Below are 27,859 nucleotides of genomic sequence, written 5' to 3'. Positions count from 1 at the left end.
ATTCCATTTTATAGATGAAGAAACGGAAGCACAAAGATAAATAGTTGTTCAAAGCCATGCATATAGGGAATGGCAGGGCCGAGATCTGAACTCTGGTGGTCTAACTTCAGAATTGGCATTCACTCCAGTTCACTCTGAACTAAAATTCACCAGAAAACATAAGAACAAATTAAACTATTTTGGTTTACCATGATTCCCAAAATACAAAACTGTAATAATATTGGAAGACATAGGCTCTGGCCTGAAGAATGTATTTCTGGTTGTTGACCAGGTAATTCTTACACATACATTTATTTCAAGACCTGTCTAAAAAGAAATCTTTAAACTTCCAATATCAGCTTTCATAGGACAGGAATTCTGGTCACTGTGAGCACTGTATCCTGCGGACATGCAGTGATTTTTACTAGTGAAGGCAAATTGCATGGTTATCTTACAGAAACCTTTTGCTGTTGTGAGGCATGAAGATGCTAGGAGGACTCCCCTAATCCTCTCTGTTCAATTCTCAAAAAAAAAAAAAAAGAAGAAGAAGAAGAAGAAGAAGGCATCCTTCCTCTTTCTACTTAGCCAGCAAAGGCAGGGGTTCTGATAAATGACATATGGGCTCATGAAAGTTGGTGTGAAATGATGTTGGCTTAAAGTTCTTAAAAAATCAGCAAAAAATTTGGTAGGAAGATGTCTTACCTTCATAAGATCACCAGCTATTACTGCCTGCAAAATTGCTGTGAAAGACAAAAGAGAGATGTCTCATTAGTAGAAGACCTTCTCCTTAAAATACTAAAAAGGGCTGGATCCATATTTTGCATAAATAGTCTACATTTGAGGCAGGCACCAGGGAAGGAAAAGCATGCCAGATATTGAATCTTGGAAAAGACTAAGGTCTTCTTTGTAGCTCTTCCCTACCTGGGCCCCATCCCCAGTATAATTCTAGAGCCTACCAGAGTCCCCTCTGGCCCTGGTACAACAAACAGAACATGAAATTTGGAGTCACACAGATTGGGTTCAGATCTTAACTCTGACACAAGCTGTGGAACCCTGAGTGAACCATTGAACCACTCTGAACCTCAGTTCCCACATCTAAATCTTTTAGGACTCCTGAAAGGATCAATTCAATCATATAAACATTTCTAATTCATCCACTGATGCAGAGCAGGTGCCTAATCATCACTGGTTTTTGTTCCCCTCTTTCCATTTCCCTCCACTCTGTCCTCTTGAGGTTCAAAAATTCACCAGTAATTTTGTTGGTGTGTTTTGTAATGAGAAATAAATACCTACTGCTATGGAAATAAAGGGGACTAGAAAGACCGAAGAGGAACCGCGTATATTTTAATTATGTTTTGAAGAAAATAATCATGTGTTAAGCATCTAATTCAATGGTGACTCTTACAGAAAGAATTCTAAAAGTCTTGGTTAACCTAAACTAATTGTCATTGGGCAGGGGGGGGGGGCGTGCAGGGGAGGGAATAGAAGTGTATGTGCATGTCATGTGGTTGTAGAAGAGGAATGAGAAAATATGACTGATAAAAGAGGAACAGAATATACCTGTGTCTAATGGCAATTATAGTTTCTAAAGGGATTATATGCAATAAGTTGGAAATGGTGGCTTTCGAAAAATAAATACCTAAAACTACACCAAAGATAGATTATTTCAGGCTTTAATATCACAAACATTTAGAAGAAAATAATGTATTTTTCAAAGTGTCAACTTATTGTTCTTGTTTGAGTAGTCTCTCATTATAGGGTTAGTCAACAACTTAGTATCATGCATCAAAGTACATGGAGCCTTTGACAGTCCCTGAGCAAAGCCCTCCAAACTTTCATATGGAGCATTTACGAGGGACCAGAGGCAAAGGACCATAGGCGTGTTAAACTCATTCACTGGCCCACGACCCAGTGCCTTCCCTCTGATCAAAGCAGAAGCCTTGAAAACCCACGGAAATGATGAGGGCTGCTTGAACACAGAGGAAGAAGGAAGAAGAAAGAATAGCGGAAAAAGGGGAACAGGAAAGAGAGGGAAGAATGTTTCCATAACAAGCTGTAAGCAACATACTCTTTACATCTCCCTAAGGCACAAGCACATGCTGGGTACATCTCAATGCACAACCGTTAGTTGTTGCATGGGCTGAAAAGATGGCAAAGACAAAGGAGAAAAGGAGACAGATAAAAATAAAATAAAGGGAGTTAATAAAATATGTCAAAAGAACCTAAGAAAATGGGTCTCATTCTTCATATTATGGATGGGACACTGGGGTTTAGAGTAAAGTGACTCTCTTGGAGCAGAGAGCTAGTGGTGGTCCAGTCATCACCATCATGCAGGTCCCTGGGTCCAGTCCAGGTCTCTATCTAGTGCCCTCTGTGAGCTCACAATGCAGAGGTCTACTAGAGGCATATAGAAAATGAAAGAAAATAGTCTCTATATGTTATAAAGCTTATAGTGTTGTGGAAAAGGCACTGGATTGGAGTCTTAATTCTAATCTCTGTAATTTACTAGATAAGGTTAATAGCTGTCCTACTCATCTCTCTGTAGTAAGGATAAAACAAACAAACAAAAAAGCTTTATAAATAGGTATGTAATATTATCAGAGGAGTAGCTTTCAGGACTTTTGAGACTATACATGAAAATGGCATGCAAACACTTCAGAAGGAGCCTAGCAACAGGGTAAATTTGATGTGTGGAGTCAAGCAGACCTAGCTCTGTTAATACAGTGCCCATCAGGTGAAGGCACAGCTGATGGACGGAGCCAATAGGACGCTGTGTAACTCCAAGATGTAAAGCCTACCTCAGAGGCAGGGAGGGAGAGGCCGAAGAAAATATTAGCGATTGCAAGTATGAGAAAACAAATCAGCTTGGACTTTTATGCTACAGGATGCTCTCTTCACTGAAGTAGAATACCCATATTAGGAAAGAATTAAGGTAAGGGAAATTGCCTGAGGGGGCAGTTAATGCAGAGCTGAAAGTCACACACACTTTTTCAAAACAGCATACAGCCTATGGTTTTCAAGATCATATTAAAACATTTCCCAGAAATTAAAAAGAAAAATAGAGAAAAAGGGAAGAAAGGAGAGAGAAAAGAAAAATGAATTCATTAACTTAAAGCACTTGTGTAATAAAATTTGGTGTAAATAATAAATCAAGACAATTCCCCAGGACCAAGTTTATTTAAGTAGAACTAAAGTGAATGGAAAGAAGGAAGAAAGGATGGAAGGGAAGGAGCGGAGGAAGAAGGAAAGAAAGGGAGGAAGGCAGGAAGAAAGGAAGGAAGGAAGGGAGGGAGGGAGGGAGGGAGGGAGGGAGGGAGGGAGGGAGGAGAGAGGGAGGAGGGAGGGAGGGAAGGAAGAAAGGAAGGAAGGAAGGAAGGAAGGAAGGAAGGAAGGAAGGAAGGAAGGAAGGAAGGAAGGAAGGAAGGGGAAGCCAGCGGGGGGGAGGGGGGATTTATTGGCTAACTTTGGAGTTCAAAAAGAGTTTCTTAGATGAAGTACAGCTTAAGCCAACTCTTCCATGATAAGTAGAAGTAATTAGCAAAGGAGGTTTGGAAAATTCTTGCAAGATAAAGGTATGATATGAACAAAGACCTGGAATTTAGAAATCATGGTGTCTGAAGGAACCTGCAAAGAGCTGCATGTGAGCACATCTGAGGTGGAGAGTGGTCTCGGGCAATGTGCCACAGTCACAGGGACCACTCCAGTGAGCACCATTTATGTCAGCAGAAGGTACTTGGACTTTATCCTGCAGGGGATGAGACGCTATTGAAGAGTTAAAAGTACGTGAACGTTCTTAAGCATGCCAGTATGACTCTGCTCCTCCCCTCCTAGAAACAGCGATGACCTACTCCCAGCTCATGTTCTCCAGATTGCCCACATTATAGCCCCCTTCAGTTTCGACCCCAGACTCATTCACAAGCATTGTGATTTATGTCTATTCATTTCCAACGGCCTCCCAGCTTAAAGTCCACATGAGCAGGTAGAAGATCATATAACAGAATCATAACCACGAATAATTTCCAATTGCACTGGAGATAGAAAGCATGAATATTTATTTTAAATCAAGCAATACACCCAAGGGTAGCTATTATGCAAACATTTTTAAGCACAAGGTCCACTTCTCTCTCCTGATTAATGTCCTTCCCCATGAACACTGTTGTTTAAAATTTCCTCTGCATAAAGAAAGCCTGAATCCATTAGTCTCAATTCCAGATAATAACCTTGTGAAAGATCGAGCTCAAAAACAAATAATTGAGTTGTTCTGATTATAGTATTATCCCTTATTATTTCTTGAGCTCTGAGCTTGCCTTCTTGCCTTTTTCAAAACTCCTTTAAACTGAAGAAACAAGGCCTCAAATGCAAAGAAACAAAAGAAGTTAAAATGTTAACAGAACAAAAGGTTGATAAATAAATGAATAAGTTCCTGGACAATTACGTCACATAAACTTATGTAGTTAGACAGAAATGTAAGGGGGTAGAGACCTGAGAACTGTGTCATTTTTAGAGGTTAGAAGTTGAATCATTAGTTCACATGAAATGATTTCTTTTTCCTTCAGTGCTATGCCTTCCAATAAATTGCTATCCAGTAAACATCCCAAGACAGAATACTGGAACAGAGAAGTCAAGATGGCCAGGAAGGAATCACTGTCTTCCTTCTCAGTCTCTGTTCCTGAGACCTGGATTCCCCAGAGTCAAGACATCCTCAGATATCCATGCATGGAAGAAAAAAATGGCCTCTCCCCTGGGATCAGTGTAGGGACAAACCAGTCCACGGGCCCACTGGCTGGCCTGCCTGCTCCTGTCATGCTAAACCCTGTCAAGGATGTGGAAATATAACTACAAAATAAATGCCATCCTCTCAGGGAAGATGAGAGGATGGCATATATTCCCCTCTCAGGGAAGACATTTTGGCAAGAAGTCCAATTAGGAAGGGGTATATTGTAATTGAATCTAGACTTAGACGGGCTGAGTTTAAGCCATTAACTAGACATAACCTTGGGTTAGTTACCAAGCTCCAGTTCTCTTATTAGGAAAATGAAAATCAAGTGGGTTCTTTTGAGCCTCTGCCTTGCAAATAAGCTCAAGGAACAGAGAATCTGACCATTACAGTCTTCTGTGTAGAACACCATGGAATGCTGATTTTTTAACCCATCACACTGAGAAAGCACCATTTTGCATCTGTGAGATGAGGTTAGACTAAGGCCAATTACAGCTCTAGAATTTGGTGTGTGACTATTTCCATAGGGATAGTTTACAGCTGTGGTTCTTCCTTTGCAGATGAAAATATTTAAGAACAAAACATACACACAACTTGGCAAAGCCATATATATGTTTGTAATTCTCAATAAATCAACCGAAATAGCTACATTATTATATATCAAATAGAGTTTCAATAAAATAGTCTATTGAAAAATTTTAATCTTTCAGGTTCAGTTACTTTCAAATTTTTAAATAATTTTATTGCCAAATTGTCTTCTCCTAATGACAGAAATCACCTAAATCTTCTTCTTTTTTTTTTTATTCTGGGAAAAAGTTAAAAGTACAAACAAAAACCATTGAACAAAGAGAGGCTTGTGGAGACTCAGGGGGCAAAATCAGTTGACTCATTGGGAATCATAAATATATATCTAACTTTGCCAAGTTCTGCATACTTTTTACTCCGAAATATTTTTATCTGCAAAGCAAGAATGACAGCCTAAAACGACCCTTTCAGAAGTTGTCATATTCCACATTCTGGAGCTGTATTTAGCCTTAGTCTAAGCCTCTCCATTCATGAATGAGGAAACTGGGCCTTGAGAAGTGACGACTTTTCCAAGGTCACACAGTTAGAATCCAGCTGAGGAAAAGAGGGACTTGGGTTATTTTATTTATTTTTTTGTTTCTTTTATATTTTCTTGTCTTTTATTGTTTCTAACCTCTGGCTCACAGTTCTTTCCACCATGCAATTTCTCCTTGGTTTAACTTGGAGCAGGATGGACAAAAGTGAAAACAAATGGCCCCCAATAAAAGTTTCATAAATTCATCACATACAAAATGAAGTCAATGTGTGGCTTTAAGTGGCAATTCTACTATGCCAAAGGAGACACTGAAGAGTGAGCACACCAGGGCAAATGTTATGTTTACATTTCCCTCGAGCTCAACATCACTGGAGTCTTCATACTTTTCCTTTATTCCAAGTTACTTACTGCTTAGCCACCAGAAAGCTGGCACTGACAGCTGCCCAAGCACCCACTTCTGTGACACACATATTCTGCATGGATTTTCCATAGCAGATTTATTTTTCTAGTTTATGAGCAGCCAACACCCATAATACATGAGCAACAAACTGTGAAGGCTTAGCTCCCCAAAATGAAATTTAAGATAATCATCAAACACAGCAAAGGTAATCTAACACACATTCTATGATTATGCTAATTAGGCATAAATGAGAAACAGTTTGTGAAAATGACTGTAATTAATATTATTTTACATAGTCATATCAAACAAGTCTAAGATGAGGTGAGAGAAAGGAGGATTTGAATATTTCTAAAGACCTCTGCATTTTAATCGAGGCCTAGAGGAGGTTTTGAAAGTTGATAATAAGATATGTATCAAGTTATTTGTTAATAATAATAGTTTAAAATTCTGAGAGTTTTTTATAATATAGAAAAGTTCCAAGATTATTCTTATAATAACAGACACATTCGTATCAGTCCTCATTAGCAAACTATCCCAAAACATAGAGGTTTAAAACAACAGTGATTTATTTTGATCAAAAATCTGCAATCTGGGCTGGGTTCAGCAGAAACAGTCTGTCTCTGTTCCACCTGGCATCAGCTGGGGCAGCTCCACTGAAAGCTGAGAGATCCACTTTCAAAATGGTAGCTGAGTGCTGGCTTCAGCTGGGAGCTTTGGTTCCTCTTGCCTGGGTTTCCTCGGGCTGCTTGGGCTTCCTCCTGAAATGGTGGCTGGGTTTCAAAAGCAACCTTCCTAAGGAGAGCCTAATGGAAGTCATGTTGCCTTGGAAATCACATGGTATCACTTCTGCTGTCATCTCAACTTTGCCCAATTCGGGAGAGAGGACATAGACCCCATATCTCCATGGAAAGAGTGTCAAAGTCATATTGAAGAAGACTGTGGGATGGATGATAAGGCGATAGCTATTTGGGGAAAATACAATCTGTCTCATCACACCTGTGCATTGTGATGTCCATCGAGTCAGTGGATTTGCTGACTTCCAGTGAGCATTGGGAAAAGGCACGAACGGGAACAGGCCTTTGCTACCTGTGCCACTATGGGAGTGTATTTTGCATACAATATCATCTGTTTTATGTCCTGAGTATCTCAGCAGAAAAACAGAAGAGGCTGAGAACTGCTCATCTAAAGGACCAGCTTTTTACAGCAGGAAGAAGAAAGGCAAGGAGAAGACCAGGCAGACGGACAATTGTTTGTAGAATTGAATTAAGAATTCTATCTAAGGGAGCTCAATCCAGAATCTCCATTTAATAATCAGATGTGAGAGAAGAGACTGCTTGGCTGGAGGAGGAAGGAGAGGAGGGAAGAATCACTCACTGAACTCTAGTCCTTTATCCCTCACACTCTGCCTACCAGCATCCCCTCCATCGCCGAAATATGGAGGATGCAGAGCACACAACTGACATATCTTCTTACCATCTTATCATCATCGGGATTAATCCATCAGTGGCATCTAAAGGCCATTCAATGCTGCATGGTCTAATCAAACACCACCTGTGCCAAATCTCTCTTAAAGTATAACCATAGATGGGAGACAAGACATAAATAGGTTTTGCTTCTCTCTAATGACAGAGTTCATCCTCCAATTCAATTAGTCCCTGCTAAGTGAATGTGTGAGTGTAGTCTGTGGGTTCTTCCCATCTGCCGCAGCAATCCTTTTGAAGCTACTATTAGCATGGAAGAGGTTTCCTGTTCGGAGGAAAAACAAACAGCTCCCATCCAGTGTTCCCTCCTGGCAGAAAAACTCCACCTTGCTGCCAGAGGCCTAGGACAGTTCCCTTCCAAAACAGTCCGTCCTACTTCCCTTATTCACCACTGGAATTGGCTAGAAACAGTGCAGGGACCAGATGTCTCTCCCAAACTCCCATTTGTTTATGTGTTGTTGTGAAATTGTTCTTTGGTTGTTTCTCATACCCAAGTCCCATCACTGCAATTAAGCCACAAGCATGAGAACCGGGATTTGATTTGATTTTTTTCTCTTTGTTTTATCTAGACTTCACCCTTCACTGAAAACTTCTTAGTACAGGAAGTATGTGCAGTACTTAATAAATACTTGGTAGATACTGGCGGCCTGGTGATTCAACTGGCTGTCATTTCAATATTCTTTGAACCCTGGATCAAGGAAGATGTTCCAGGAGGTGAAAGAGACCCAATTGACTGGCCCCAGCTGAACCTAGTCATCAATTTTGGGCTTGGAAATGTTTTAAAATCTTTTTGGTATCTCAACAGACCAGAACTGCTTATATTACGCATCAAACCAGAGTCCTATACTAAGCAATAATGTATGTTACTTCCTAGAACATCAGTAGCAAGCTTGGATCAGTGTTACAACAAATTTTATGGGTTAATAATTTTTTTTTTGAGCATTAGGTGAGTGAAGACAGGTTCACAGGTTAAGGGGCCAATTGGATTCACACTCTTCCACTGTCACAGTATGTTACTTTCATCCAGTTGTGTACAATTTGTGCCAAACAGTCAGAAGGGGGACCAGAAAGGTTGGGAAATATATCTTCTTAAGAATCTATACAACTGCCCTGGCCCGGGTAGCTCAGTTGGTTAGAGCATTGTCTTGATACACCCCAGGTTTGGGTTCGATCCCCAGTCAGGGCACATAAAAGAATAAACCAATGAATGCATAAATAAAGTTGAATAACAAATAAATCTCTCTCTCTCTCTCTCTCTCTCTCTCTCTCTCTCTCTCTCTCAAGTCAATTTAAAAAAAAATTTTTTTAATCCTCACCCGAGGATATTTTCCATTGATTTTTAGAGAGAGTGGAAGAGAGAGGGAATGACAGAGATAAATATCAATGTGAGAGAAACACACCAATTGGTTGCCTCCTGCACAGGGCCCGGGCCAGGCGAGGTACATGTCCCTGACCCTTTGGTCCCCAGGCCAACATTTTATCCACTGAGCCAAACTCGCTAGGGCCAATTTAAAAAAAAATTAAAAATAATCTATACAACTCAAAATTAATGTTTTCTGTAGCAATGCTGTATTATCAACTTTGGATATAGTAGGTCAACATTTTTTTTACATAGTACTACATTCAAAGGTAATATCCAACGATTCTCTTAAAATTTAAAAAATATAAATGTATTTTTAGCATCAATATTACAGAATTCCTTCAACTATTTTTGTTCAATAAATGTTAAGCTTCCACCATCAGGGAGGATTTTTCATATTTGTAAAAGTTTTTAAATCTGACTACACCTTACTAAATTAATGAACCCCAAACAATTATAGTACACAAAACTTTGTCCTTCTTAACCTTTGAATAAAGGAATACCTATTAAAATGCTTAGTACATTGAAAACTACTTCAGCAATGTAAGAGATTTAAAAAAAAAAATTCAAGAATTCTCTCAAGGTTCTTTGTCCCCAGACTGTTGAGAAAATGTCATTGAGATCAACGGACTTTGTTTATTTCTGTTTTCCTGGCCTTCGGATGACAAAGCTCTAATCCTGAGAGGGTAAGAGAAGTACAAGAACCAATAAATAAAATGAGCGGAAGGTACCAAGTCAGGGCCTTAGCACCTCATGGCTTTCCCGATGGATCTTAGAGATAGCATCAGGGCATCTGGCTGCATCCCTTCCCTCAAGGTCAGGCCGCATCCCTCTTGTGAAAGGTCCCTTGCACTCATTTGATGTATTTAACAGTGTCCTTTGGGACCTCTAAAAGGAACTTAGGCTGAAAAAGTGTGCTCATGTGTCCCTCAGTGGTAGCTGTGCACAGAACTGATGTGGCCTGAAAGTGATGGATGGTGATTGGTTTTAACCAAACATCAAGACTGCATGGGAAATGGTGTTTAAGGCGGGGATCCAAGTACCAATAAATGTGTTCTGGAGCTTAAGAGAGGATCGCTGTATGGGTCATCCCGTCTTCAGGGTGCACATGAAGCACCTTATCATCACCCAGCAGCACTCTGACCACTCGGTAACCTGAGTAACCTGAGGGCCTTTTTCACTGAGAAGTACAGATTTAGCCAAACACTAAATTGGAACAAAAGTAAAGCCAAGGAGGAGTTAATAGAGCAAAGGTCACTTTCAGAGACATACACCAGCAAAATGCACATGTAGCAAAAAGTGTACAATTTAAAATAAAGATAAAACTGTAGAGCTTGCTCTCATAAGTGTAAATAGAGATAGGGTAATTTGTATTTGCAATTCAGTTATAATAAAACACTAATTTTGAATCTTCCCTATAATATCAGCATATGAGAGATATTAATTGAAACGTAGAAAAAGTAAGCATTTTATTTCAGTGACATGAAAAGTCTTTCACTTCAATGCTATGTTAAATTGACTAAGCAATAACACCTTAGAAGCAAGAATCATAAAGTAAATGGTTAGTGCAGAAGCTTGCTCAAAAGATCCAAAATAGAATAGGCTTCAGTATATGAATAAATCCTTAATGATATTTATTACAGAGCAGATTTTACTGTCCAGTTGCTGTGAAGAGAAATAAAATGAAGATAAAATCTTCATTCTCTGTAGTAATGCATATACTCTTTTTATTGATTGATTTTACAGAAAGAGGGAGAGAGACATAGATTTGTTGTTTCACTTATTTATGCATTCATTGGTTGATTCTGTATGTGCCCTGACTGGGGATCAAACGCACATCTTTGGTGTATCAGGATGATGTTCTAACCAACTGAACTACCCGGCCAGGGGGTGATGCATATACGCTTAAGCAAGAAAAGTAGGAGTCTCTATAAAGTCAGACATGTGTGTTTACACATCCAAATGTAGCCCCTGATTGCCTAAGAAATAGGGAAATGTATTGAGAGATTCCCTAGGGAAGTTGCAAGGTATTTTTCATAAGAGGAAGATGAGCATTGACAGAAAAGATGGGACCAGCCAATGGAGAGGCATGGAGGAAGAAGTGATAAGCAGTTTCACTTGATAAGGAGGGATGTCTGAAATGGGGTAAGAGAAATGAGTCAGAAAATAGGGGGTGCTGGTAGACCACCTTCCAAGACTCAGAGATGTGAAGCCAAATACACTTTTTATTTTTTATCCTCATCCAAGGATATGTTTATTAATTTTAGAGAGAGGAAGGGAGAGGGAAACATTGATTTGAGAGAGAAATAGTGATCAGTTATCTCCAGTACCCGCCATGACTGGGGGGTCAAACCCACAACCTAGGTATGTTCCTTGACTGGGAATCAAACCAGCAACCTTTTGGTGTATAGGATGATGCTCCAATTAACTGAGCCACCCTCCCAGGGTGACTTTTTTTTTTTTTTAATGTCAATGAAAATCTCACTCAGCAACCAGCAACTCCATTTTCAGAATATAACCTTAGCCAAGACTGTCACCCTCTTCCTCAAAGATAAAAGGAGCTTAAAGAAAGGAAAGATCACTGGGAAATCAAATGCTCAAAGATGAATGACTTTTCGGGGGTGGGGTGGGGGGCACACTTTCTGAGAATGAGAAGAAGCCCATAGGGTTCATCAGGGTAGATATGAGGAGCAGACAGGGGCATGGTCAGAGAAACAGCCAACGTCCACTGAAACAGTGTGGCTCAAATGACCTTGCTTTCTTGTAAAACACCACTCTAAGTTGTTTTTGCAATGGCTGAAATAATTGATTTCACTTACTAGGGTGAAAGGGAGTATGGAAATGTCACCAGACTAAGCAAAATTGAGTGGATTCTGGCTGATTACAAATCCCGTTTTCAAGAAACCACGGGCTTTGCTTTGTCAGGAGAAAAGGTGGACGCTGCATAATGAAACAGTTACGTGCTTGTTACTTGCTAAAGAAAGCCCCAGTGTGAAAGCGGCCTGCAGCATTGACGCACCTGCCAAGCTGATTTCCTTTCTTTTCAGAGAGTGGGCCCGCGGTGAGGTGTGGAAATAGTGGCGCTGCCCGTCATCACCAGCAGAAAAACACACGGACACTCGTCTGCAGGAATCCACGCACTAGCCCCAGGCAGAGCATGGCATACGTGCCTCCAAAATACCTCTCCCAAACTGAAGATGGCGTTTTGGGGTTCTCCTCAAGTGTGTCATTGGTCAGTCTTCTTTCCTGACTCAGAGGCCTTAGAAGGCAGCCAACCCAGCCTGCAAGAAGTGGCCTGCCCAGATTACCCAGCCTTCGAGAAGTGGCCTGCCCAGATTACCCAGCCTTTGAGAAGTGGCCTGCCCAGATTACCCAGCCTGTGAAGGATGGAGCTGGGCCAGCGACTGGTTCATCTCACGCCAAGACCAAGGCTCTCATCTCTGCCTGACCCCACCATCCAGGCCCAGGCGACCATTTGCCCAGAATGACACAAGTCACTCCCGGCCCATTTGCGTTGTAACCTGAAGGGATTATTTCATTCCAGAAAATTAGAAAATAATAGATTTGAAGAATTTCCTAAGTCAGGATATATAAGGTCTATTTATAGAAAAATATATTCCCATTTGGGGTATTTGGCATTGAGGGATTTTCTTGCTCTCTCTTGCACGTTCACTGTTCTGCTTGGTCCCTTCCTTTGGTTCATATTTGCAAGCAAAGGAAGTGCCAGCATAGTTTTACCTGTGTGATCTAATTTAATCCTCATAGAAAATCTACTAGATATGTACTGTTCTTGGCATCATCCCCATTTTAAGGATGAAAAAACTGAGACTCAGTTGAGGTTAAGTCACTTGCTCAAGGCCACATAGCTAGCCCAGGTCAGCCCAGAAGGAGGCAGTTCTATGGTTCTCTCCATGCTCCATACTCTTCTGGCTCTGAGGAGGGGAGGCACAGTCCACCAAGGTGCAGTCTGGGGAAGGGAAGTGCTAGAGTAGTAACCGCTTCCAAGGGTTACGTGGGGTCACGTTGATGGGGGAACAAATGTTGTATGAAGCTAAGAAAGTCATACCCTAAAGTTCTGCACAACCAAAATGGACCCAGAAAATGAGGACTGACATAGAAGGCTGGCAAAAAAGGGAAGCATTTGTTTGACTTGCAAATTCGGCAAGAGCTGGACCGCTGAATATTTTCACAGCTCCGTCCAGGACAGCACAGGCTTCAGGAGCCGTGGCACACAGCCTGGGCAAACGGAAACACACCGAAACATGCTTCCAGGAGACTAATACAGGTTGAAGTAGCATAGCCAGGACTAACCTTCCAGGAACTAACTGAACAAGTAACAACACAGTTTCATATTCTGCAACTAGATAATCATAAGAGATGCTTAGGCTACTATCATGATTCAGGGCAGCCAGTCATCAGTGCTACCCAGTTCCTGCCTTAAAATAAGCCTGACCTGGGAGTGGAGCACAGCAGGGAAATGTTTTCATTGGATATTAGGGTTTTTAGTTCAATAGAAAATAGACAAATGGAGCCCTGACTCGTGTGGCTCAGTTGCATGGAGCTTCGTCCCATGCACTGGAAGGTCAAGGGTTCGATCCCTGGTCAGGGCACATACCCAGGTTATGGGTTCGATTCCACATCAGGGTACGGGTTGGAGGCAACCAATCGATGTTTCACTCTCACATTGATGTTTCTCACTCTCTCTCTCTCCCCCTCTCCCTTCCTCTTTCTCTCTCTCAAATCAATTTAAAAATAAATAATAACTAAAATTACATAAAAAATAAAATAGACAAGTGGAGTTACAATTATACTCACATAAGAATTATATGGCAATGACTTCAGGGTACCTGCCTAGTGCTTTGATTACACAGGCACTACTTAGGGACCCAGTCAGGCCTTTTCCAGTCCCTTCTCAAACACTTATATATATAGCATAAGTGACTTATCTGTGGGAGTGAAATCTGCAATAAACAGCCTCACTGACAGAGGATCCATGACTTCCCCTCTTAATCGATGACCCTTTCTACCCATCCACATAAAAGCAAACCAGGAGGTCAGCCTTCCTCCTTCCCTCACTCTTTTCTGTTACCTTCTTATTTTGCAATGATTTAAATACTTTCACTTAACTATTCTCTGAGGCCAAAAGGCAATCTAAACAAAATTGTAAGTAAATCTTAGTAAATAGCACACCCCCCCCCCACACACACACACATACACCTATAATAAGGCTTCAAAAGATAATTAGATAATTATCACCAACAAAGCATTCCCCAGCAGCCAAATGGATCAAAGGATTATATAGTTACAATCAACAGTGAGAGTTAATAAAGGGGAATAAGAGAGAATGGTAGGGTCAGGACTCGGAGAAAGAAATATAAGCTGATGTTGGAGAGCTTAGGGACTTTTGTTTTGTTTTCTTGGCTTGTTCGGTTTTCTTTTGTTTTTCTAATCAGCAGTGATGGTCTGTTTTCCTAGGATTTGTGAAAGAAGACCAGCCAAGAAAAAGAATGCTGTCATTTATTCCTTTCCTCTCACAGAATCCTTGGGAGCACCCCGGGAGACCACCATAAAAGGCCAGCTCTTCAGCACATTAGTGCCTGGATTTCTTTGGAAAGGGACCAGGACTAACCTATCTTCTACAACAGGGGACAATATTAATGCATTGAAAGTTTCTGTTTGCCAACCACATACCGTAGCAAATGTAACAGTGAGACTTGTACACAGGGAATCGATTCGGTGCCAGGGCACAGTATAGAGTGGGGCAACATCTCTATTCATGGGGTTTATAGTTAAATAAGAATGGCAACACCGCCCATGGGGGTGGGGGGAAGTTTGGAATACACCCAAAAAAACAGTAAGTGAATAGGGAAGGAGAAATCATGGGCATTTGAGTTGTCAGGAAAATTCATCATTGTGTGTCCTTAGTATCTATGGAGGTGGTTCCAAGACACGGGAATTAATGAGCACTGAGGAGGGACTTGAGTGAAGGACAATGAAGGTGGGCTGCCAGAGAGATGGTAGGAGTTGATATAAACCATATGGCCCAGTGAAGGCAAGGGAGATGGGATTTGGAGAGAAGCCCACAAGCAGGGAGTAGAAATAATTCACTAAAGCAACATGAGCTAAACCAGGGCAAGGAGAGCCTCAAAAATGAGCAAAAAATGTTTGATCCAAATTAAAAAGCCATTGTGGGATTTCCTACTCAGAAACTGTATATGGGGGAAAAAAGAACACGAGTAACTTCGCATTAGCTAGCCCAAAGTCATGCAAAGTGGCATACTGGGATGGCCAATATGAAAAGCACTTCCTAGCAAGGCCCAAGGCGGTTAAAGATCTGCTGATGTTTTCATCTGTATCACAAGCCAAATTTATTCATCACATTTTACTAATTAATATCTTATACAAAATAAAAAAAATTTAATTTTCCTAATCAACTCTATTATTCTGATAATAATTATCTTTCTACTGTGATTTTTCTTAAGAAAATAGCTAAACTTCAAGAATTGTACCTTTTTAAAAATAAATGCTGTTGACAAGACACTAGATCCCTGTTTTATTGAATAAGAAAGTATGGGGGTAGGAGAAGTGGATCAAAAATATATCTTTGAATTCTTCTGTGTCAAGGGTACTGATCACTGATATGGAAAAAAAAAACACCTTATAATTCCCACCCAATAATTATGAAGTCTCCATTCAACAAAAATAATTTCCTATTACATGAGCCCAAATCTCAGAAATGCTGTTGAGAGACAGTACAGAGGTGTGGCCAAGAATAGAAACTGGATCCAGGATTACCTGAGTCCTAAATCCTAGCTCTAACCCTTACTAGCTATTCATGTGACCTTGGACATGTTATGTAATAGGTCCATGCCTTAGTGTCCCCATCTGGAAAATCACAATGAGATACCATTTGACACTCTAACTAATTTGGCAAAAAAAATTAATCAGCTAATATCAAGTGCTGGCAAGGATGTGGATTAATGGGAATTCTTATTGTCTGCAGTTGGGAGTGTAAATTAGGATGGGAATAAGAGGTCATTATATGATCAGTGAAATGTGTGTAAAACTGCCCGGCTGGTGTGGATCAGTAGTTGAACATGGACCCAAGAACCCAGAGGTCACCAGTTCAATTACCCATCAGGGCACATGCCCAGGTTATGGGCTTGATCCCCAGTAGGGGGAGCAGGAGGCAGCTGATTGATGTTCCTTTCTCACTGGGGTTTCTATCTCTCTGTCCTCTCTTTCTCTCTCTCTAAAATCAATAAAAACATATTTTAAATAAATAAATAATAAATGTGTGTAAAATCTACCACCCAACTCTGCCATCCCAGGTTTAAACCCTAGAGAAATCCTTGTACATGGACACCAGGAAGAGTTACAAAAACAAAAACCTGGAGTCTCCATAAATACTTACCAGCAGAATTTGAATATACAAATTTTTACATATTTGTACAAGAAAGTAATATAGAACATGAACAATTTAATAAAATAAATGCGGCATTAATCCATTAAGTTGAATCACAAAACATGAACATAAGAAGCAAATCATAGAAGATTTACAATAGAATTCAATTTATAAAAGTTCAAAATAAGCAAAACTATAAACATACATGTGAAATATATATACATATGTATACATATGTATTTATGCCTGGAATATGCATACTTGTAGGAAGGTCATAAACATAAAAACACAGTAGTAGTTATCTCTGAAGGGGAGGGAAGAGAACATAGTCAAAAAGGCAGACATGAAGGGTCCAGGTTACTACAAATGTTTTAGTTCTTGGGCTGTGTACACAGTGGTTCCTTTGGGTTATTTAAACTGAGTCGATACATTTTTATACGTCTTTATGAATATTTTCTCTTATAATAAAGTTAAATATTACATATATTTATATTAAAGGGAAAAATGAATCTATGGTGTTTGAGCCACGGGGCAGCTACTGATGCTTTAAAAGAGCTTTGGGCCTCACCATAATGAGTTTCCTTGCATGACCTACTTCAAAGTAAAACTGGCTCAGCCTGACCGTGGACTCATCCTTGGGCACCGACACTAATGACTGTGGTTGTTACAATTTTTATTTCCATTCATCCCTTATTCCCATCCTCATCCATTGTGCTACCACAGCAACAAAAAAGCTGCCATATCATGTGAGGGCCATTATGCCAACAGGGTTAGGAGATAAGACAGGAGAGGGAAGCCTGTTTTGAGACAGTCATTCCAGAAGGAATCAGATTATTGGCACTTCCTTTCAAGAGAGTGGCCAATGCCTTTGATTTTGTAAGTGAACAGACAGGAGTGAGGATGACCCTCTGTCAGCGCAGGGCACAGGTAGAAGCAGCACAGGGGCATTCTGGGAGGCCCATAAAGTAAGCAGGCTCTGAGGACAGAACAGGATCTGAGAGCTGGGAAGCAGCCTGGGCACAGGAGGTGGCTCCAGGAGCAATTTAAACAATGCTGAGATGGGCACAAAATGCAGAGGAAACTCATAGGACAGGGCAATCAATCACTGACTGCCAACTGTACCTTCTGACAAGGAGTGGGACTCCAGCTTCCAGATGTAACATTAAAATGTAATGTGGCCCCTGGGATTGAGCATGGCAGGCTTCCCTGAAGCTTCGGTTTCACTCAGTTAACTAATTAGGAGAGAATGTGACACTGGTGTTTATTATTTCTACCGGGACAAATCCTTCCCAGCAGGAGGGAGAGGTTGTTGTGTTTGTTCTGTTTTGTTTTCTCATTAAAAAGAAATGACTGACACTGTAGTAAATAAACTCTTGTTAGAGAGAAAGGTTTTTTTTCTCTATAAAATTCTCGCAGCTCACTTTCCTGTTGATCATCATTTCTTGTTTTCTGAGGATACGGTGGATAAATGAGCCGGTGTTAGAGTGGGTTTGAAAATTAATTCTACCACTGACTAGCTGTGTGATCCTCAGCAAGTTATTTGAGGACTCTGAGCTTGCTTCCCCAACTGGAGAACTGGGAATAATACCTGCTCTTGAGTGCTATTTGTGGAAGATGAAATGACAAATAACGTAGTGGAAACACTTCAGCACAGTGTCTGCACATAATAAGTACTCGATAAATTTTAGCCTTTATTTTTAATGACTATGATACTCTAGAATATGAATAGAAACATTTTACATTTCATTTATGCCTGTGTCATCAACTCCACATGACAAGTCATCTAATCATAAACGGAACCTTTATTCTAGTTTATACAAGCTACATTAACCATGCTGCTCCTCCTCACCCAGATGTAAAAAGTCTTCCTATGAAAATTTAATATTTAATAATAATGTCAAAGGAAGCAGTTTTCCTCCACAAGTACCACCACTTCCACCCCGCCCCTCCCCAACCAGCACATCTTTTAAGTTTTCATAGGCAGCGCCAGTGCCAAGCAAACATCACTAGTAAACACACTTCCTTGTGCACGGCTGGGCCAGCAGTAGCATTACGTCTGAGGTGCTTTTTAACAAATTGGAAAGTGATTTCACAGGTTATCTCCCATTTGAACTCACAGCAATCCCATGATGTGGGCAGGGTAGATGGGAATAGCCCTGTTTTACAAACAAGGAAGCAAACTCAGAGGGTAAATGCCAAAGCCACAATATTCAATTTTCTATGAAAAGGTAATATGTGTGAATTCAGATGTCAGGATTTTTGAACTTTAGAAAATTAGATTTTCTCAGGAATGAAGCCTGTTTTGAAGATAGCCGAAGTGACCAGTGCTTAGAGAGAGAGAGACGTGTGATCATTGGTGAAAAGCAAATAAAATAGTCAAGAAGTATATCGGACTTTATCTTCCAATTTCATAATCATTTGCCCAGTGTGCCCCAATTTTTCCACCCATAAGTTTAAAAAGCAAAAATACCACTTCTTATGTCTCTTACATTATTCTGGGCAAATATAAACTTGATGAAATGATATTCAAGAGATTTTATGCTAATCATAGAATATATGAGCACAAAAATATATGAACAGAAGACAACACATCTTAAGTGCTAGTAAAGAATCTTGGTGACAAAGAAAGGAATAAGAATATTTTCTAAGAACACATGGGCTGAAAATGATGGAAATTAAATAAAAGTAGATACATCAGCATTATAATTTTACATTACATATTTGAGTGGTTTTGGAAAGTTGCAAAATCAAACATATGAGACATGAACATGTAATAACATTTTTGAAGCCAGGAAAATATAAATGTCCTCTAATTTGGATAATGTTTCTTTAACTCATCATATATACCAGTTCTTAAAATAATCAATTCTGCAGTAGTGCTATTAATACTGGACTTCCAAGGGCATCAACATATGTTCACTGACAGCTCGTAACCTTAACAATTCCTAGCAGACTCCAGAATTGTAATTCAGAAGCCCCTCCACCCTCTTTCTCTGGAATGGGGGATAAGTTCTTATTGATTGGAAGACAAAAGCAAATAAAGGTCAATAGGTGGAATCTTAATTGAAAATACAAACCAAACACAAACTTCTAGTTTATCATTTGAACCTGGAAGCCCAAGGACCTCTAATTTTGAAATAAAAAACCTAGTCATGCCAACACCAATAAGCAAAATAGCAGACAATAAGAGGTCATCATTAGGTGGTCGACCACCTGATTCTGGCTTAATGGGCCTAAACGTAATTTGCCCCCTGATTCTTCATAGAACGTGAAAGAACTTCATTACAATATTGGGAGAGATTTTAAATGAGAACAGAAGAGGCCTGCACAAAACTTCTTCGTTCTCTTCCTAACACATTCATTTAATAAACATGTTTTTAATGTTTTCTACTTATTGGGATAGATATCAATCTCACAGGGGAGATAGGCAAATCAAGCATCAAATTTATGTGTTAAATTCTAGAGTGAAGGAAAATATTGGATGCAATGAGAAGTAGGTCAGGAAGCTCTCAGAGAAGAGATGTTCTAACAAAGTCTCAAATGGTAAGGGTATTGTGTATGTGGAAAAAGGAGGAGCAGTTTCCTGTCAGAAAGGGCAGCATGGGTAAAAGCAGGGAGACTCCAAAAAAGAGGTGAGTTCCAGAAACCAGATGTGGTTCTGCATGGACAGAAGGGGAAAGATGCCAATAGAAGCAATAAGCAGTAGAGGAAGACAAAGGTTCCATTGTTTAGAACTTTCTAGTCTGTCTTAAAATGCAACATTGGAAATCTGAATGAAATTATTGGTCTACCGAAAATATTTCATCCTACAGGGAATGGGAATCGATTTTTACTATAGAACAACCTGTTTGATGCTATCTAAGCATGCAGTAAACTAGAAGTAGAAATTTGGAGGTAGAAATGCCAGGCAAAAGACAATTTTAGAAATCCAAGAAAGACATGGAGAGGCCCTAAACTAAAGCAATGGGGATGGAAAAGAGAATAGAGATAAGAGAAATACAAAAAGCAAGAGTGACCAGGTGGAAATAAGGGGAAGAGGGAAGCTTAGAGCCGCTCCCGTGATATTTACTTGGCTGGCTGAATGGAGAATGGTGCCTTAGCAGGGACTGCATGAGGAGAAAGCCAGTAGTATTCCTAGAGTCATGTCTACCCCTCTTTTATAAGATTAATCACATTTCACTTTGTATTGCAGTAGCTAAGTGTCATTCCACCACCCTCTTCCCCACTAGACCCATAAAGTTCCTTAGGGGAAAAGTTCTGTGCCACACACCACAATAGCATGTTTGTATAACATGATTATTTGGCATAACTGACTCACTGTAGACACTTAATATTTTTGAATGTTTGAGTGAATAAGTGAACAACTCCAAAAGTTAAATGTGACAAAACCATACATTTTATTCTTTCAATCACATAGTTGTTTCCTAAAATGCCAATAACTCACCTCAGCTGGATAATAACTCATACCACTTACGAATTAGGTTCATTTCAGACTTATAATACCCTGTGCAAACCCCAATGTCTGAACTGGAAGAGACTTTTAGGAATATCTACTACTAACCCCCATTTTAAAAACATTTGTAATTCAAAGAGGTTATATGGCTAGGCCAAAGTCACAAAAGGTTTCTGACAATGTGTCAGAAATCAGGCAGAATACGTCAAACTTTAATATTTGTCAACCAAAATGGTTGTTATATATTCAAAGATATTAAATTTAGCTAGGATGAATTAAGTTTTTAAAAGTATTTGACATTTCACAATTTAAAAAAAATACAAGGCAAACATCTTAGAGACATTTTCTTAAATAATTCTTCCCTCTTACAATGAAATGTAAGGAGCAGAGCTCAACTTTTAATCCTGAATTAGTACAAGTAAGACAGATGCTTACCGTGATCTTCTGAAGAGACTGGTGACCTAAAATGAGATAATAAGCATGATAAATCTTTTGTAAATGATACTGATAATATAAGTACAACAATGATTAAGAAATTATAGAAGTTATACCCTAAAAATTCAGTTAAATAGAAATTCAATAGAGTAGATGGTATAATTAATGTGTTGGTTGCATAGTATATATATATTCCAATCAATAACTTCCATTAAGTTACTCCAACCAATACAATAACTCCCAAAGATTACCTGGATTGGTGGAGGGGTAGTGGTACTAGAATGTCTACTGTATAGTGTCACAGGACTGCACGTACTTAGTTAAGTCTGGATTTATCATACACACAAAAAGAACTCATATAAAATGTGATAATAGATGAAATCTTGTGATGTCAGAGTGTGACTAAGCACCCAAGCTCAGGCCTCCAGAAAAAAATGCCAGAGATGTAAATACGCACTAGGCTGAGTATCTGTGGACAAAAATTAATCTCTTTGGACAGCAAAAATAACAGGAATAAAAGAAATGGCAAGTATACTTATTATTGGATTTTGTTTCCACCCTTTGTGGAATTTAATGTTTGAATGAGAATTACATCGACCTTCTATTTCTGGCCGTACGTCTCTAAACCTGTGAGAATGAGGATGAGGAAAGAAGGTAACCTTTGGAGTCCCACAAAACTTTTATTAATTGAAGACTTTGCATGCTATTTGGGGTTCAGCTCTAATTATAACTGATACCAATGAAGCATTATATCAACCTCTTTCACAGTAAACCCCTTTTTCCTTCCACAGCTGATTACTAATTGAGTCACTTTGAGCAATACAGACACAACCTTATATATGAACTCCTCTCAAGCTTGAAAGGTACAATCTTGACTACTAACTCATTCTTTTCTGGGGAGAAAGAGAAACACATAATACGGAATTCAGGGATGTTTGAATTGTGAAGGGAAAAACTAGAAATTAGTTGGGAGAAGTCTTCTTCTTTAAACAATTAGCATCTTAGAGCCCATAGCATGGAGATGACCAAAGGCCAATGCAAGAGTTTGGTAATAAAGCTAACCATTAATATAACTAATAATGAGATGTGATTACAAGGTTGGGTAAAGAATGATTTAGTGGATGCATACTGGTTGAAGGAAAATTTTAGCTACTTTGGGATGCTTGATACTGCTTTACTCTATCTACAGATCAGTACTATTTTTGTCCATTATGTGAGTGAACTGTATGGTATAAAGACACATTAGTGTCATCAGTGGAAAAGTGTGTAATCATTTCGACCTACGGGTCTCTTCAAGTAAAATTTTGCATGTGAAAATGACAGAAGGTCCCAAGATTTTGTAGGGAGAAAAATCAGATTCTAGGACATGGACCCAGGGAACAGTAAGAGAGAACCTACTGTCAAACTAAGCCATCACTGCATCCCTCCCCCTCCCCCCACCCCCGCTCCCCACCCCACCCACCCGCCAGGTGGATCGGAGCTATCCTCTCCTTGGAGCTCCCCTGTTCGTTACTGTCCACACACTGGTCTTCCCCACAAGTTTGTGAGCGCCTTAAAAACTAGGACCAAATCTTATTTTAAACACAGGGGGCCCCGATTAAAATCTGTTGAATTAATTTTAGCAACACCACACTGGTGTTCAGACTCAGACACACTCTGGGGCTCCACAAAAAAGTCATCATGTCACCTTCAAATGCCCTTCAAGACAAGTTTGTCAGCTCCTATATCAGCTGTGAGGGAAGAGCCTGGGGAATGAGCCTGAAGCTCCAGACTGGAGACAATGTAGTCACCCTCAAAGCCCAATGCCACCCAATGCACCTGGCAATGGAGATACCCACAGTCTGCTTAACGATTAGGATAAAACAAAGATGGAGAGCATGTTGAATAAAGGTGAAATTAGACTGGAAGGTGACTCTAAAAAAACCATATATTGAAATAAGATGAGATAATTTCTTAACCTGTGCAGGACATAAAAAAGAATCAGCCACAAGGAAACTTTTTCACTCCTGGTGTTTTCTGATGGGAAGTAAGCAAAAATGTATCTCTGATTGTTTGAAATTAATTTCTCACAGAACTATAGGGACAAAGAAAAACTCACAAAAATGAACGACGCCATGTCTCAGATGGAGGAGTTGGGCAGCAGGTTTTTGCTGCCTTTCTGCCAAAGCAAAGACCTATATTAAACCTGAAAAATTCCAGATGGCTGCTAAAGTCCCATGGGGATACGCTCTGCAGTCCGTCCAGGCAGCGGGGAAGAGCTATCGATTTCAGTGTTTTCTAAGGATTAGTCATGTTGAGTTTCTATGTTCAATGTCTCCCACATGCCTGGATTTGTGGAATTTCAAGACATATGGAGTATTTCAATCCTCACTCAGTATTTCACCTTGCACTGTAACAAGTCACTAAGTTATACGTCTGAGACATATACATCATACATTATGCCTGGAAATGGGCATAAAATGTTTTACAGAATTTAGCTCAGGAGAAGAGAAATATTGTGAAATCAGCAATATAAGTAGTTATTTTTTTAAACAGAGGGGTTGAATCTCAGGAATAGACAATCTTCCTCCACCTGACAACTAAGGAATGCATAAAACCTCATGACTTCTTCCCACGGCACCTGGAAGATTTGTGGTTTTGTCCCAGGCTTTTGATTCCTCCTCCATATTCACTTTATCTTGGAGATAGCATCAGCTAAACTATGATGAGCATTCAAATAACTCCAGAATTTAAAGTTCTCTTCCTCACATCTTTCTTGATCACCAGTCTTTTGTTACAGTCTATAGAATATTTATATTTTATTTTGCATTTTTTGGTATGTCTTACACTTTTATTTACATTTCATATAAATTCAGCAAAGTAACACAACAAAAACAAAAACCCAAGCCCTGCATTTAAAATTGTTCCTTCTATTTTATTAAACCTGAATAATTACTATTCAGGTTTAAATATTTTAATTTGTGTTGATTTAAACCTGAATAATAATTATTAATTGAGACCATCTTAAGTTCCAGGCCCTGTGTCAAGTGATGGAGATATAAAAGGGAACAAGGTATCAATTTTATGGAACTGATAATCTAGTGAAGATGAAAAAAAATGTGAACAAATGATTACAATTAAGTGAAGAAATATAATGATCAAGACATAAATATATGAAGAGGTTTTGTAGAAGAGAGGGAGATCAATTTTGTCCCTAAAGAGGGAAAGGGGGCTTCAGAAAGCAAGAACCATCTGCGCTGGGCTTTGCGGGGTAAGTAGAAGCTTAGTAAGTAAGTAAGAAAGAAGAAGAATGCCAGGTAGAAGCAACAGACATCTGAAAAGGAGTGCAGATGTGAATTTTCATAATCTGGTATCAGATATACAAGTAATTCTGTGTTGCTAGAATGTAAAGGAGTAATTAAAGATAGGACTACAGACATAAGAGGCAGGGCCATGCCATTAAAAACTAGTGGTTCCAAACATGCAAATATGAATAATACACAGAAAGGAACCAGCATTTTTTCTACACAAAAATGCCCCAAGAAAAAGGCAAGACAGGGATGACCCAACAAACGTAGGCTGAGCACATAGGAAAAAGATGTGGCATAAGCAGGTAAGAACTGTTAATTAACAGATTTCCATGACACTTAGAACTGGAGAAAGAGAAGGAAGGGAGGAAGGAAGATATTAATGGAAGAAGAAGTAAGGGATGGAAATGGACCTTTCCAGGAACAGCAACTTAAAGAAACTACAGCAGAGGGAACAAACTAAGATGCATCCAGAGTCTTTGAACTAGTAATTTATAGAGAAAGTTTGAGGGCTTTTTTCCTGTGTGTCACCACTGCACTGGGAAAAGAAGGTGAAGAGGAGATGAATGATAATTAAAAATATATTAAGAAATGATCCATTCATTTATTTATCCATTCAAGCTTTATGGAAATGTTGTTGTTTTTGTTCACTTTACTTTTCTATTAAATTTTGACTTGAAGATTTACTGGTAAAAGTCGGCTTTGGAATGTAGTCCTGCTTGGTAGAACATTTATGCTTTTCTCTCCTTTTAAGTGAAAGCAACACTTCTCAAACTAGGGTCCATGTGGGAACTTGAACATGAAGGAAGCTCCAGGAAGACGACACTATTTTTGGATGGTGAATTATATAATTTAGCTGGTAAAATTATAGTATTATTTTTATATTGAAACTGGCACAGCCATGCTATGGATTCAAAAGCAAAAGTCACTTGAATTCTTAAAATAAAGCAATAAACTTCAAAAATATCTGTGTTTAAAGCAGAGAGCTTCAGGCAATGTCTCCATGGTCCCCAGGAGGGTGTTTGTTCTCTTTTGGAATAGGGATGTTTCCAAGGAAGTCTGAAAACATGAAAAGATCCACCTTAATATATTAATAACATGTTGGAATGAATCATGTTTTGGGACTAATGTATGCAAATATCAAGAAAGTGAAGGAATGAGACATAAAGCATACATTGACTAGTGGCCACTGTATTGGACAGAACTTGTTATCACTTAAGACACAAGGAATCTCTAAGAAACTCAAAGGTAGGTATTTAGATTGCCTTCCATCAGCACATTTCCCTTCAAGCCTTCCAATCTGTCTAGTAGATCAATTATAAGGCTTAAGGACATTGAAAAATGTGCCCAGTTTTTACCAGCAAAGTAGTAATACAGAAGAGCAAAAGAGTGCGATATTTATGAAGGCAAAAGAGTCTTTAAGAAGTATTGCACTTCTTGTAAAGTTTTATTGTTTTTAATCAACAAGCCTGGAACTGAGATGATGGGCATTGTGACTATTTCAGCCTTTACGACAAGCTATAATGGCTTTGCAATACGTTTCAGGTGCATGCATTTCTTGGCAAGCTGGATGGAATTCTCTAAACCTGCAAGCTCATCCTAACACAATATCCTAACATAGTGTGTCTACTTCTTTCTTAGCCTCTATAGTTTCTTTTGTTTTTATCTCTTGTCTTCAATAGCATCCATGTCTTTCCTACTTGGCCCTCCTTGGAATGTCTATATTATTTCTTTCTTTGGGGAGAGATAGGAGGTCAATAGACCATCTATTTTAGATAACCTTTCCTAAAGACAAAGGATAAATTAGATGACTATTGGGGACCCATCTACATGGGTCTATTACTTTCTGGAAAGAACCACCCCACAAATGAATGTCTACCTCCCTTCCCAGTGTCCCTAACACACATGCTGACTTAGCATTTATAAACCATCACCTGGTGGAGAGCTGGCCAAGGGATGGAGTCACATGGAAGTGAGCTGAGAACAAGCACAAAGGACAGGCTAAGCTCTGAGTCTGAATTGGCACAAGAATAGAGACCCATAGTCTGAAAATATTCAGCAATGGAATACTTCCCTGAAACTGTGGATGGGGAAGGGGAGCTCTGATATATTCACACCAACTCACAGGCCTGGCTGGAGGAGCCAGGGCCCCTTCATTTCCTGGTGACCATCATGGGATGATGGAGAAAACAAAGGAGGCATGCCAGGGTGAGCTAGAAGCTGTGCTCTCTGTCCACTCGCTTGGCCCACGGCAAATGAATTGTTCCTTGGCTGTGAAGTCCTCACTGGGGAACAAAGAAGCACGCACAATGAGAACAACTGTCACTTTTATGAATTTTCCTTCTCACGCCAGTCTTTCCTCTTTGTCCTCCACCTCTTTGTCACCTTGGGGTGAGGACTACAGCAAAAAAACACTGTTTCCTCCAAGCACGGTGATTGTGACCTCAGCCCCGAGAGTCCCCTAGGCTTATCTCACCCACCTTTCTCACACTTTGGTGGGATCCAATCTCTCTGTAAAACAGCCTCCCGCCAGGAGCATTGAGGCCTGGGCAAAATCACATAAGTAGGATTCTGTTCCCTGCGTGAACCATTCTTGCTGGTTGTCTGGTAACAAACTCTCGAGAAATGGCCCAAATGGAAACAGATTGCCCAGCTGGGCACCCCTTCCAGGCACATTTCAAGAGCTCCCACCACTGCTGTGGAATCACCATCTCTACTGTTCTTCTGTTTCACCTGGAAGTGATGCTGCTGCACACATTCAATTTATTCCCTGTTGATGGACAAAGAATTTCTATGGAAATCCAGTGAGCCCAAGACTTAACCTTTTGCACTCGGATGTCGAGTGTGACTCGACACGGTTAGCATTAGAATAAAGGAATCGAGAAAAAAGCAAGCGAGTGAAAAGGGTTAATGTGACTTGAAAGCCTGGCTGTAGGTTACCATCTCTAGGGAACAGCTTTTCTCCCTTGAGTTACTCTCAAGGATGTGCATTGCCCAGAGGACTGCTCTGTCTGGCCGATGACATCATTTTGAGAGTCTGAGTGAGAAATAGTGAGATCACAGATCCAGGTGGCATCTCTACCACCATCATTCTGGCCCCAAAGCATCTCTAACTAGGGAAACTAGAACCCCAAATCTCTTAGCACTGAGAATCCCTATCAATGATACAATCCTCTCTTTCTTTGCTTTTCCTCCCTCTAATTATGAGTATTGCTATTAAGACAATGCACAAAGCACATACAGTAAGAGAGAGGGCAGGCGAGAATGAGAGCAAGAGAGATG

General features: G+C 39.8%; 1 protein-coding gene across 2 annotated transcripts in view; it reads right to left on the bottom strand.

Moving 5' to 3' along the window:
• Positions 1-27,859, bottom strand: part of DGKI (diacylglycerol kinase iota) — a gene marked incomplete at its 5' end in the record, with an annotated part of 400,686 nt that overhangs the window by 17,267 nt on the left and 355,560 nt on the right. For both annotated transcript variants that reach the window (XM_079786744.1, XM_079786745.1), the window contains 2 exons: positions 682-719; positions 21,291-21,316. In XM_079786744.1, the coding sequence (XP_079642870.1) occupies positions 682-719; positions 21,291-21,316 (64 nt within the window). The remainder of the gene's footprint in view (positions 1-681; positions 720-21,290; positions 21,317-27,859) is intronic.

This window comes from Cnephaeus nilssonii (genome assembly GCF_951640355.1).
Source record: "Cnephaeus nilssonii genome assembly, chromosome: 12".
Lineage (NCBI taxonomy): Eukaryota > Metazoa > Chordata > Mammalia > Chiroptera > Vespertilionidae > Cnephaeus > Cnephaeus nilssonii.
Note: the sequence above shows the minus strand (reverse complement) of the source record. Positions and strands in the feature narration are given on the sequence as shown.